At 41.8% G+C, this 14220-nt stretch overlaps 1 protein-coding gene across 2 annotated transcripts in view; it reads right to left on the bottom strand.

The window, feature by feature from the left end:
• Nucleotides 1-3181: 3181 nt before the first annotated feature.
• Nucleotides 3182-14220, bottom strand: part of LOC140727546 (interferon-induced GTP-binding protein Mx-like) — a 39229-nt gene continuing 28190 nt past the window's right edge. For both annotated transcript variants that reach the window (XM_073045015.1, XM_073045016.1), the window contains exons 11-15: nucleotides 11016-11160; nucleotides 10456-10614; nucleotides 7959-8035; nucleotides 5374-5604; nucleotides 3182-3840 (exon numbers count right to left, since the gene is read on the bottom strand). In XM_073045015.1, the coding sequence (XP_072901116.1) occupies nucleotides 3616-3840; nucleotides 5374-5604; nucleotides 7959-8035; nucleotides 10456-10614; nucleotides 11016-11160 (837 nt within the window). In that variant the 3' untranslated portion in view covers nucleotides 3182-3615. The remainder of the gene's footprint in view (nucleotides 3841-5373; nucleotides 5605-7958; nucleotides 8036-10455; nucleotides 10615-11015; nucleotides 11161-14220) is intronic.

The raw sequence follows: 14220 nt of genomic DNA on the forward strand, positions 1-14220 counted from the left end.
TAGATTTTCAAACATATCTAGAACTGAAGGTAAGTGGCTTAACGATTGGTGATGTAATCAAAACTGGGATTTCATTGGGTATAATTTGATTCTGTAAATGTTTCTAGGGAGAAACATGTTTTATATGTTTGCTCTGACTTAGCAACATTGCATCAGACTCTCATTGTGTGCTCTACTCAATAACTTCATCGGAACATGAAGCAGCAACTGTAGTGTTGGCCCTGCTATCCAAAACAAGTTCCTTCTTCCTGTGTTCCAGGCAATTGTCCTCCTAATAAACACTTAAGAGTAATCATGTACGGAATTACATTTCCTTATTGAACTAACTCAATTGCTGAAGCTGCTGCCATCGCTCTAAGGGGAAAAATACTTCAGTCCTTCTGTCTACTACTCCTTTGTATTACTAAGAGTGTCAATAGAAGAAAATGGGGTTAAATGGAAGGAGATTTTTAAGGTAATTGCTAAAAATAATGGAAGTTTATATAATAAGTAAATGAGCGGTGTGTCTGTAGGTTTTATCAGTTGAGCAGCAGGTAGATTTACAAAGGGCTTGTTTAATGAGAATACTACGACTGGCCAGAGTAGATCTGATTGGCCAGTATCTCTGTCAATCAAGCTTTTCGTTTATTCTGGGAACGTAGACCTCGATGGCAACCATGGCACGTAACTGGTTTATCAGGCATTTTCTGCTCATGTTCAAACATTCTGGTGTTTCTGGGGTCACATAAACATAAGACTGAGAAAGGATAGATGATTTCCATTCCCAGCTGTAAACATTCAGTAGTTAAATGGTCACCATTTTGATTCTGGACTTTAATGTTGTTTAAAAGCTCAGCTGAATGACACTATCAATATCTTCTGTCATCTTAATTCATTTTTCAGTTAAGATAGTCTTTTAGAAGTAAATCATATTCCGTTGATGATTATTTGTTGTGCTGATTTGTTTTCACCTGTTATGAACCCCAGTTTCAACACCTGGCATGGTACGTAATGTACTGGGAATCTGTGTGTTGTGTACCCAGGTATTAATACTTGGAACTGTAGGTGATGTACTGTGAATCTGTGACTTTGTTTCTCGTAGTGTCATGCGATGACCCTCCCCAACAGTATAAAAGCAGCCGCGCAGATTACTCCAGAGACACACGTTGACAGACACGCTTTGGGACAGACCCACTTTGGTGGAGAGTCATTAGTGAGAGTGAAGAATGCAAGCTTCGATCGAACCCAAAAGGGACTGGGTAGTTGATAATGCTGTGCTCTTTGGAGGTGACTGACATTTCATAATCTAAACGTGGAATTTTGGCAGCCACTTTGGTGACCCCTGCAAAGTCTCGGGTGTGCGGTGACCAGTCCTGGAAAAGGGACTTCTGTCAGTTACGTGGTGAAATTCTCACATTTTGTGGACTCTTCGAAACAGACCCCAACGTGAACTCGCTTCCACTGTAAAGGTACGGTGGCCGCTGTGTGATATCAGTGCTTGAGAGGTACAGTGTGTCTGCCGAATCGCCTTCGGAAAGGTATGGTGGCTGTTTCGGCGTATCTCTGTGAGACTCGCAACTTCGCTGTATTTTGAATCTCCGTCTTCAAGATCATCACTTCGCTACACTTCGAAATTATAAGTCTCTCCTATCAATACCCTCGTGAATCCCTTGAAACTTTCTGAACTGACATTCTGAGACTGTGCTCCAGTAAGACTCTGGTAAGAATTGTTCCGAAGTTTAACCGTTTTGGAGCTATAGATGCATAGCGCTGTTAACATTGTTTTAAGTTAGTCGCTTGTTTAATTTTCTATGTTTCTGCTTGAGTGTTAATAAACTTAGTTGTTTTGCAATAATTCTTTGACTCCATTCCAGATCCATTGCTGCTGGTTCCATGTTACACACACGACTCAAAAATATTACCTTCCAAAATAAATTTTTGGTCCTAATTGATATCCAACAATATTTTCCTTGTGACAGGAATTGTAACCAGATGCCCACTGGAACTGAAGCTAAAAAGAGTTAAAAAGGAGAATGTTTTGAAGGGGAAAATCAGCTACAGAGATTATTCAAAGGAACTCAGCAGTGCAGCTGAGGTGGAAGAAATTGTCAAAGGTGTGTTCCAAAACATTGCTGTGTAAGATCAGCTGTGGATTCAAAATTAATGATAAATTGGGGTTTAACATTGCCACGATGTGTGCTGACAATGTCAGAACCCAAGTGCAGAGGAAAGACAAACTCTGATGTAGAGATGATGACCAGAGTTTATTTATAAGAATTCCTATGGAACATCAGTGTCTCGACACTGCGAGGCATAACATTCTCAAAACTAGGACCCCGCAATTAGAGCTCACCAGGCGTCCGCTTAAGTAATATGGAATCCGAGCCTATCAACATAATCTTAACAAGTGAAAACAGAAAACACTAGGAGACGGCATTACAAAAGAGAGGCTGCTTGAGAAAAACGCAAGGAGCCCTAAACAATTAATAACTCTTATTAAACAACAATTATCCAATTCGAGTACTTTTTTAAAAATCAGAGCCCCTCACTCTCCTGCTCCCTGCAAAGGTCTGAAGTGCTCATTGCAAACACATCATAATACTGTAAAAATTAATTTAAAATATCGTGAGAGCCAGCTACTTTTTTCAAAGTTAAATATGGCATGCTCAGGTCTTGTGGCAAAATCACCGTTTTCTCTCAGTAATCATCAATAAAAAGTCAGGAGAAATATGGTTTTGGGCTTTGATGTAAGTCTCTTTAATACAAATCATTCTATCAAATGTTTATTCTGGTAAGCAAGTGAGGACTGAGGCTTTTAAAGATTGAATTTTTAGCTTTATTTGTCATATGTGCATGGAAACATCAAAACATGCAGTGAAATGCCTGCAGTCCAAGGATTCTGCTGGGGGCAGTCTCAAGTATGGATTTGCTTCTGACACCAGTAATTACCTGGCTGTAGTTCTACTCTGTGAACAGTTGAGATTGTACTGTACTCTTCACTTAAATGATTATTAACACATCTACCTTCCAATAGACTGAAGTATTTCAGTGTTTCGCGACGTCATTAACTCTCAAAAAATGTAAACGCAGAGCAGGTCTGAGGAGGAGATGGGATTAAGCTTGGTCAGAGCATCAGGAAAGGTGAGAAAAAAACAAGTGCTGACTATTAATTCAGTAGAATAAAAATGGGAAAATAGACACATTAATGAAATAGTCTTTTATTGAATCATAGAAACATCAAACGCAGTTCAGTTTAATGTATTAGTGGAAGGTCTCATTACCAGAGCACAGCCCTGCACTGGGACCAAATTCATACTGAATATATATTGCAATCACTAAATATAGATTTTGAAGAGAACATAGTTTAAAAATACCAGAAAATTTGCATTGCTCACCTACAAGAAGTTGGTGGCTAGAGATAAAATATTGTTCTGTTGGCAATTTTTGCATAATAGAAAATTCCTACATTGAACGTATACCTAAACCTAAATGGAAACTACTGAACCCAGTGGAAAATTTTCATAATGTTTTAACTATATTGAGCTTCTTTCCACATGCATGGGCTATCAACAGCTATTGCTATTCATTCACCAGTTTATTTAATGTTCACTCTATCTAACAGCAGGATATGTTCTGTTAATACATGGTCAAGGCCTCACTAGCTTTTTTCAGTCTCTTCAGGCGGTTGGAGAGGAGCTGGCGCTTCTCGAAGATACCCGCCTCTTCCATCAGCAACATCTCAATCTGATTCCTGTGCTGCAGCAACAACAACATTTTACGGTGTAGCTTGTCTGCCAACTCCTGCAGCAGGTGAAAGTTAATGGCCATTGGCACTATATCAGCCAGTCGGTTCAAAGCAATCTGAAATATAAAGTGGATCCGTCATCAACCTTCTGCGAGTCTTTGCTGCAAGTGAGGGTTGAGGCTTTTAAAGATTGAATTTTTAGCTTTATTTGTCATATGTGCATGGAAACATCAAAACATGCAGTGAAATGCCTGCAGTCCAAGGAGTGTGCTGAGGTTAGTCTCAAGTGTGGCCTTGCTTCTGGTGCCAACAAAGCATGTCCCCAACTCACTAACCCTAACGGTCTGCGCACCGAGAGGAATCCCCCACTGTCACAGGGAGAATGTACAAACTCCTCACAGGCAGCAGTGGGAATCGAACCCACATTAGTGATCAATGGTGCTGTAAAGCACGAACTGCTATGCTACCAAGCCACCCTTTTGAAGTACCTTGTGTACTTTAGATGTACAACATTTTGGTATTATGACGTATTAAGGAAAAGGTAAGAGAGACAATACACTGTACTATATTAACCAGGTTTATCAGAGTCTTATTTCCTGGTAGCAGAGATTTTTTGCAGACTCAGGTGAACTTTTTCCAGTTTGTCTGCAAAACGAGTTATTTTTCCTCTTTTTTTAGGTCTCTCTTTTCTTCTCAATGTTTCTGGGGTCCTGTCGGAGTCCTTGGTCTACAGCTTTAGCTCAGACTATGGTTTTGCAAGCGCAGTGAATTCCTGTTTTCGGACTCACTGTGTGGCCTGGTATTTCGATATCTCCAGGTGTGGCCTGGAAGATGTGTGCCTTTGGAGTGTAGCCCTGTGGACAACCTGTAGACCCCTGCACTTGATCTCTCTCTTTCCCTTGATGGGGAGTAAGAGTCGGTCCTCAAGTCGAGGAACTCGGACAGGCAACATGGCAGATTGTAACATTGAAACAGTGAGCTGTTCGTCTCCCCTCTTGTTGTTGCAGGAGCAATAACTCTCTGCCGCTTGCTAGTGAGGGGGAGAGCCTGTCTGAGATGTTGAAGTGTTGGGATGGACAGTAGTTCCTGACGAACTCCAGATTGTGGTTTCTGGGGGCTTGCTATTGATTGTATGGTGGGTGGTGGGGGGATTTGATGCTTTTGCTGAACCAAGTGGGGGGAAAGGAGAGAGTTGATGCTCTTGCTGTTGCCTGTAAACGGGAGGGGGGGATTGGGCTTTGCAGTTCTAACATTTTCTGCCATTCATTCTTTGGGTTTTTTTTCTGTTCTGTGGATGTCTGTGAAGAGTAAGAATTTCAGCCTGTATATTGTATACATTCTCTGATATTAAACTGAACCATTGAATCAGAACAGCATCTCATAAACATTCTCAACAACAATCCTACCACACATTTAGGATGGGTGAAGAGGTTTCTGCTAAAAATAACTTGGGCATCTTTGGTCTTTTATACCAGATTATTTTGTTCCTGGAAGCACTTGTTGCTCAGTACCCTTAGGCTGTGGTGACCTTTGCCCTCCTCATGTTCACAATGCTGTGTACATGCAGACCAATCAATCTAGACCTACTGAAGGGAGTAGCATTGTTAGTTTATTGTTAAAAATCTAGTTGTATTAGTTGGCTAACTCACCTTATAATAGGCCTTCAAATGAGTTGACATTCCAGCCATTTGTGTGTTTTTAACAACATTCTCTGAGGTTCCTTCTTCTTCGTCTGATTCTTCATATGTGTCCTGAACCTTCTTCAGCTTTTTGCAGTAAATTAAGTCCTGAGTGTAGATCAGGCTTTCCATTTTGAACAAAGTATTCAGCATTTTCTCTGCTTCCATTTCCTGCTCCTCCTGAATATCATCGATCATTTTCTGCGGAAGACAGGTTGTTTGTAAATATAGGTTGAGTACCCCTTATCCAAAATGCTTGGGCCAGAAGTTTTCAGGATTTTAGATTATTGTTTTGAATTTTGGAATATATAATTGAATAGCTTGGGACCACCATAATTTCCAACTCTGAATTTATGTGCTACTAGTAAGCAGTCTTTGTCTTACACTTGTTCATCACTCACGTCCTGCTGCAGCGTTAGATTTTCATCAGCGGCTAACTTATCAATAAATTTCTCTGCTGCTTCATAATCAGCATACACTTTATCACCACAAATCTTTAAACATTTAATACTGTGGCTTTTCTTAAATTTCTACAAACAGCTTGTTGAATTTTCACAATTACTTTCAATTTTCAGTTTGCCACGAAAGAAATTTGCTTCTTTCATGATCAGCAGACGTTCACTCTGACGCTAATGAATCCATTCTTTCAATACATTGTCGAGATATTCATTTTTCACTTTATTCAGTGTTTTTCTATTTTTCATTATGTTCTGTTCATTACAACTGTGAGGTCCCTTTTCAGAGCTGTCTGTGGTGTGCAGATATCTGCACAATGTCTGGGAACCTTCCCGGCACCTTGGGGAATTTACCATTTGTGACATCATGTCAGCACTCAAAACAACTTTGGATTTTAGAGGTTTTTGGATTTGGAATTTCACATAAGGGATACCCAACCTGTACTTTGCTGGGACTTTACAGATGATTTGCGTCAATGCCAGACTTGGCTATGGGTCAAAGACCACTGCCAGTGTTATCCACTCCCACTCAAGTTAGTCCCGGACTTGGAGAGAGTTGCTTCTACCCAGGGTATACTGAGTGAGATGTTGGTGCATATATCACTCTCCATTGCTGGGCCATGTGGAGATCAACAGCAGAGTCTGACCATGCTGGGATTCCCCTTCATTATCTAGTAAAAACTGCTTCTCCCAGACCTCACCAAGCTAGCATGGCTTCAGATCACTGCTTTCTCAGTGATAGGAATGGGGATTCTGCATTACCAATTACAGGGGAAAATGTACGTAGCAGTGTATTTTCATAACTTATTTCATTTCATATTAATAGTACCATAAGATTTATGAGAAGAAAGCTATTCAGCCCATCATGTCTGCTATGTCATTCATTACTGATTTATTCTTCCTTTTCGACCCCAGTTTCCTGCTTTCCCTCCATAGCCAGTGACATCCTTGCTAATCAAGAACCTAGCAAACTCCATTTTAAATATACCCAGTGACCTGTCCTTCACAGCCACTTGCAATGATGAATTCCAGAGATTTACCAACTTCGGGCTAAAAATAAAAACTCTCATTATCTCTGTTCTAAAGGGATGTCCTATTCTGAGGCTATGCCTTCTGGTCCTAGACTTCCACATCCACAACATCTATGCCTTTCAATACTTGGTAGGTATTTGATAGTTGATTTTCGGTCCCCTTCGATGATATTGCCTTCCCACACACTGTTTCAAAGTGCATTATTCACATAATCTCATTAAACTATACCTAGCAAGACTTTTCTCTCAAAAACTACAACTGGTCTTTTGAGTTACTCTAGTTGCAAACTGAAGAACACACAGGTATATGGAACGAGCTGCCAGAGGAATTTGGAGAGGTCGATAAAATTGCAATATTTCAAAGACATTTGGCCAGGCACATAGATTTGAGGGAGATGGGTCAAACACAGCCAAAATGTAACACTTCACACCCAAGTTAAATTCCACCTGCCATTCCATGGCCCACTTTCCCAGTTGATCAAGAGACAGCTGTACCTTACATAACCGTCACTGTCTACTATAATACCAATTTTTTCAGTCGTGATGAAGGGTCTCGGCCTGAAATATAAACTGTTTACTCTTCTCCATTGATGCTGTCTGGCCTGCTGAGTTCCTCCAGCATTTTGTGTGTGTGTTACTCAGCTTTCCAGCACCTCTTGTTTGTACCATTTGTTTTGTGTCATTTAAAAAGTTACCAAGCATGTCAACTACATTCTCATCCAAATCCATAACAGTGGACTCAGAATCAATCCTTGTATCACTAGACAGAGTTTTACAGTTTTCCAATTGTTTCATTGTTGCCATTACTTAGATTGCTTTTCTTTAATTACTCCATATTTATTTAAATTAGCTGAGATTCAATTCTCCAGTAGCTGAGGTGAGATTTGAACTCATGCCATTAGATCACCGATCGCAACCTCTCGAGCTCCTCAATTCTTTCTAAATATTAACAATCATTTTCCCTGGGAGATTCTGCTTTTCAGATTCAGCATCCTCTGATGGATTTCAGACACATCACTCATTCCCAACCCTTCGCCAATGGAAAAACGGATGTCAACTATCCACGTACCTGGACCGATCTCAGTAGGTTTGGCAGACCTTCAAAGTGCCACAAAGTCATGTTTTTAAGCACTCTCTGGACCAGGCCTACAGAGAAAATAAGAGTGAAGTCAGTTAGAGAATTATAATGTCTTGATTGTGTTTTAAATGACTTACAAGTAAATCCTGCTTAAAAGGCAAAAGCACTGGCATTCAATGGCCACTCTATTAGGAACACCTGGACACCTACTCATTGAAGTAAATATCTAATCAGCCAGCTCAATGTATAAAGCTTGCAGACATGGTCAAGAGGTTCAGTTGTTGTTCAGACCAAACATCAGAATGGGGAAGAAATGTGATCTAAGTCACTTTGACCATGGAATGATTGTTGGTGCCAGACAGGGTGGTTTGAGTAGTTATGAAACTACTGATCTCCTGGGGTTTTCACACACAGCAGTCTTTAGCATTTTCAGACAATGGTGTGAAAAACAAAAAATCATCCAGTGGGTGGCAGATCAGTGTACAAAAATACCTTAATGAGAGAGGTCAGAGGAGAATGTCCTCTGAAACTGACTGGGAGGTGACAGTAACTCAGATAACAATGCGTTACAACAGTGGTGTGCAGTTTGAAGTAGTAAAGGAGTAAAGAAGAAGTAATCAGATAGGGCAGGACAGTAGACTCTGGGAGAAAGGGAGGGAGGAGGGGAACCAGAGGGAGGTGATGGGCAGATGAGGAAAGATGAGATAAGAATGGAGCGAGAAGCAGGAATGAAAAGAGAGAAATTACCAGAGATTAGAGAAATTCCAGGGCCTGAGCTGCTGAGTTCTTCTAGCAATTTGCATCTGTTGCTCTGGATGTCGAGCATCTGCAGAACCTATTGTACTAACTCAAGGAAATCTGCAGATGCTGGAAATTCAAGCAACACACACAAAATGCTGGTGGAATGCAGCAGGCCAGGCAGCATCTATAGGGAGGAAATAGATGCTGCCTGGCCTGCTACGTTCCACCAGCATTTTGTGTGTGTAACCTATTGTGCATATGATTTCCATCCCCTTCCAAATGTTCAGGCTGTGTCATTGGAATTCTACAGTTCAAAAGAATGATCCTGTGTTGTTTTTATTTATCTCTCGACTAACACTCAGTGATGAAATTCCTCTCATCAGATTCCTCCTTCTCCAGTCGTAAGACCATCATACACAGGAGCAGAATTAGGCATTCAGTCTATTGAGTCTGCTCCACCATTCTGTCATGGCTGAGCCCAGATCCCACTCAACCCCATAGACCTGCCTTCTCACCATATCCTTTGACGCTCTGACTGATCAAGAAATGATCGGCTTCCACCTCAAATATACCCACGGACTTGGCCCCCACTGCAATCTGTGACAGAGCATTCCACAGATTCACTACTCTTTCACCAATCAACTTCCCAGCTCTTTACTTCACCCCAACCCCACTCCCGGTTTCACCTTTCACCTGGTGTTTCTTCCCCTCCTCCCCCGACCTTCTTGTCCTCATCTTTTTTTCTCCAGTCTCGATGAAGGGTCTAGGCCTGAAACGTTGATTGTACTCTTTTCCATCCGATGCTGCCTGGCCTGCTGAGTTCCTCCAGCATTTTGTGTATATTGGTTAGAAAAATTAATGCTGAATCCGTCGATTTGGAGGCTACCCAGACGGAATATGAGTTGTTGCTCCTTTAGGGGGCAGGTACTTTCACTATATTTAACAAGGACAAGCAAGGACTTGAAACGCTGTGACATATAAATCTACAGTGATAGTCTAGGATAGAGATGTTATTGTGGTGAGGTTCTTGATGGCTAACACAGTCCATTTCTATAATATATAATTCTTTGAGAAAGAGGCCATTCATCCTTTCAGCTCAATGCTGGCAATCAGTTTTGTTTAATTTCCCCACTCTTTTGTTCTATCCTTGTGAATTATTCACTCTCAGCTGACCATTCAATTCTCCTTCTAGGGAGTAACTGACAGTTCAAAATCCTCACATTGCTTCTTACATTTTCCCCTCAATAACCTGAGATCTTCCACCCCTGGTCCGTGAGCAATCACCTAATGGGGTCAATTCCCCACCATGTATTCCTTCTAGCCAATCAAAACCTACCTTGCTCCCTCTATGAAATCTCTTCTCGCAACAAGTACAAGATTCATGATTGTTTATTGTCATTCTTCAGTAAGTGACTGTGGAATGATTGTTGGTGTCAGAGGAGAATGGCCAGACTGGTTCCAGCTGACAGGAAGGTGACAGTAACTCAAATAATCATGCATTACAACAGCGGTGTGCAGAAGAGCATCTCTGAATGCACAACATGTCAAACCGTGCAGGTGGATGGACTACAGCAGCTGAATACCACAAACATTCAGGAATACACTCACTCAGTAGCCAGTTTATGAGGTACCTCTTGTACCTAGTAAAGTGGCCACTGAGTGTACAAATGAAGCGAGGCATCTGTACCTGAGTGCTCAAAGCTTTTCTGCTTCATGGTTATGGCTTGTTGTCAGTTGTACGCATTACCTGATATTTCTTTTAGCATGGTTAAAGAGTGAGGTTGCATCTTCAGAATCAGATTCCTGGCGAGTGACTCAAAGATCTTGTAACTGGTAAATCCAGGTAATTCTCTCCCACGGGACTTTGCAAAGTGTTCTGTTACTTTAGCTTTCATTAACTTTTCGGCTGGAAAGACAGAAGATTGAAGAATAAAGCCTCTTTACGACTTACTTTTATATTTTGACTATTGTTTTTTTTAAATTTAAAATCTTTGGTGAGCCTGGCCTCTGTTCTTGCCCTTTCCCACAAGCAAATCCATACGTCTTTGGAACATAAAAGGAAACTAGAACACCCAGCAGAAACCCATGCGGTCACGGGGAGACGGTACAATCTCCTTCCAGTCAGCAACAGAGAATGAAGCCCATCACTGGTGGTGTAAAATATTACACAAGCTTCTAGCTACCATGACACCCATAACAGTAACCCATTGGCCTTTGGGTTCACAAGAAAACTTGGGAAGCTTCCTGTATGCACTTTCAAATGCGTAACGCATTACAATATGAATGGAAGTCAGTTTTAATACTTACACTTAGCCTGCTCTAAAATAAGCAGATCATTCCAATCACTGAAAGCCCTACGTGCCGTGCTGTACAGTCTATCGTCATCACTGTAGTCCTTTGTGTACTCTCCGCTTGTTACATTAACGACATCCTCAATGTAGTCTCTAATTTTCTGCAAATAATCCAAGGAGTAATTTCTCAGAGATGCATTTGGGCACCACACTTGTACCAGCACTTTCCATTCCCTCGACACCTTTATAACAATCGTCCCCATTACATGCATTTTGTGATTGCTGTTGTAGGTTTTCGTAAATAAAATGACAGAGACATTTTAAGTTTAATGCAAACCAGTACAACTGACTATATTGTCAACCATGCACAGAACATGAAGTTCAGTTAATAAAACTCCATATCATTACATCACATTATATCATTTAAATGAATCCCAACTCAATGTCGGTGCCTGTGAATTATGTGTAGGTTCCACCCCTTACTTTGTTTTTGTTCCTTTTCATGCAGAGGGCAGCTTTTTTTTTGCTGTTTCCTTAGCATTTGTTTTTTTTTATGAGGCTAAGTTGCAAGCTCAACACTCAACACAGGTGAAAGGTGTTCAAGGAGCCAGTCAGATTCGAACCCAGGCCTCAAAGTCCAGTGTTGAAGCCAGCATAACCATACCCCTGCCTCCCTTACATTACCCTCAACAATTGTTTGAGAAAAATATGTCATCGCAGTGGAAGGCAACACTTTCAGCACTTTATAGAGTAGGTAATTCCAAAGATTCATAATCCTCTTTCTGAAGGAATTCCACTTTATCCCAGTATTAAAATGAAACCTCTTATTCCCAGATTCTAAATTTCCACCTTGGGGGAAACGTCTTCACTCAGCTACCCTGACAAGCTACTCAGAAGAGTTCAAGCCTTGCACTTTATTGTTCACCTGCATTGCACTTTTTCAGTAGCTTTCACATTTTATTCTGCATTGTTACTGTTTTATTTTAGCTCAATACACTGTGTAATAATTTAATCCATATAAACAGTACGCACATAAACACAGGAGATTCTGTGGATGCTGGAAATCCAGAGCAACAAACACAAAATGCTGAAGGAACTCAGCAAGTCAGGCAGCTTCTACGGCAAGGAATGGATAGTCCACGTTTTGGGCCAAGTCCCGATGATTTGTCGCAGCCTGAATTGTCGACTGTTTATTCCCCTCCATAGAATCTGCCTGACCTGCTGAATTCCTCCAGCATTTTGAGTTTGTTGCACAGTATGCAAGACAAGTTTTTCACTGTGTCAATGCTAACATTAATACCAAGGATTCAATAAGAACACAGAATATATAGAAGAATAGAACATAGGAACTTGCCTTTTGAGCAACAATGTCTGTGCTGACTGATGCTGATTTAAACTAATCCTATTGGCCTGCATGAGCTGTATGGGGTATTCAGGGAGGGGTAGCACCTCTGGTGAAGGGGCTTGATGTGTCCATTCTGGGGCTGCGCATTCCCCACTGGACACCCAGCTCCCACCTGTGGCTCCTAGTAGTTATTGACATACGAGAGTAGTCACACTCTGGTACAGCATTTCGACAGGCAAGCTAAACCAGGTGAGGGTAAGTTGGGGGGGGGGGGGGGGTTGTCTTGTACCCCAGTGAGATATGGACATGCCTGCCCTACCATGCAAATTCAGCTCCAGCATGGCAGACTGAGTACACTGAGACCCAAAGGCCAGGATTTACAGCGCTCTGTGGAGAGCAAAGGGCACAGTGAGGCACAGAAGTCACGGACATCCACTGCAGCCAAGGAAGACTCCAGTGTGACAGCTCCTCGTACCATTGGATCCGGACGTCCGAGATCAAGAGAGTGGAATCACCCCAGTGCCATGGCTTTTCCACTTGAAAACTCTCTCACACAGGTTTCTTGTCACCTGTGAATGTGACAGACAACTACCATCAGCCTGCACACAGCCTATATCCACTCATCCCCTGTCTGTTCATGTGCCCGTCTAAATCCCGCTTGAACATTGACACAGACAGCCTGCTCTAGGCACCTACCACTCTCTGTGTAAAAAAAAAACTTGCCCTCGTAAATCTTTAAACATTGCCACTCTCACGGTAAAGTTATGCCCTTAGTATCTGATATTTCCACCTTGAGGAAAAAGGCCATCTCCTGTTTCTATGCCTCTCACTGTTTATCTTCAGTCACGATGCCTCTCAGCCTCTGACACTGCAGAACATATAATCAATGTTTCTCCAACTTCTCCTCATGGCTAATACTCTCAAGAGCAGGAAACATCCTGGTGAACATCAGTACCCTCTCCAATGCTCCCACATCCTTCCTGTAAAGTGGTGACCAGAACTGCACACAGTACTCCAAATGTGACCTAACCAGAGAGCATCCCTACCTTCAGAAAGCACCAGGGTCTGTAACAAAGCTTTAATCTGATGGTTTGGTCTATCCTCTGGCTCACCCATTAGTCTGGAATGTGATTCAGTGGTCCAGGGTGGAAGTAGGATGTGTGGCCAGAGCCAGGATTTAGACTGTGTGCGCAGGCCAGACTGTGAGTGGGGTGGGTGAGTGAAGCCAGGATTGGAGTTTGGATCCTTGCTGATGCTCAAGAACGGGGCAAAGTTGTAGCTGGTGTCAGGGTCTGGAATGTTTTTTATCGCCAGCTCCACTTAAACTAAATGACCAGTCCACATCCCTGCTAGCTAATGAAGTCAAGAATTCTTCTAAGTTCAAACAAGGCTACATATGGATATTGGTGCTATATTTCTCTTGAAGTTGTCAAGTGGTGAAGATAAATTCAGCACCTGACGACACAAGAGAGACTGCAGATGCTGGAATCTGCAGCAACACACAAAGCATTGGAAGAACTCTGGGTTGGTAGCACCTATGGAGTGAAATGGAGAGTAGAGACCCCTCATCTGGTCCAAATGATAGAGAGCTGGCCGATATACAAAACAGAAGTGGAGTGACTTAGTGACACCTACTGACCAGGGGTGGGATTACAGATGTGTGAGGGTAATGCTAACATAATGGGTGTGTTACCAGGCCTGTCTTAAATAGGCTTTGAGAATACACATTTTGTTATAATTGCATTTGGGGAATAAAAAGCTGGTGTCAATGAGATAGTTTCAAATATGACCCTGTTAAAAGACTTCTCCACTGCAGGTTCTATTTATACCAAACATTGGATTATGCCTCAAACACAAGAGATCTTACACATGCTGG

This window comes from Hemitrygon akajei, chromosome 5, assembly GCF_048418815.1.
Source record: "Hemitrygon akajei chromosome 5, sHemAka1.3, whole genome shotgun sequence".
Classification (NCBI taxonomy): Eukaryota; Metazoa; Chordata; class Chondrichthyes; order Myliobatiformes; family Dasyatidae; genus Hemitrygon; species Hemitrygon akajei.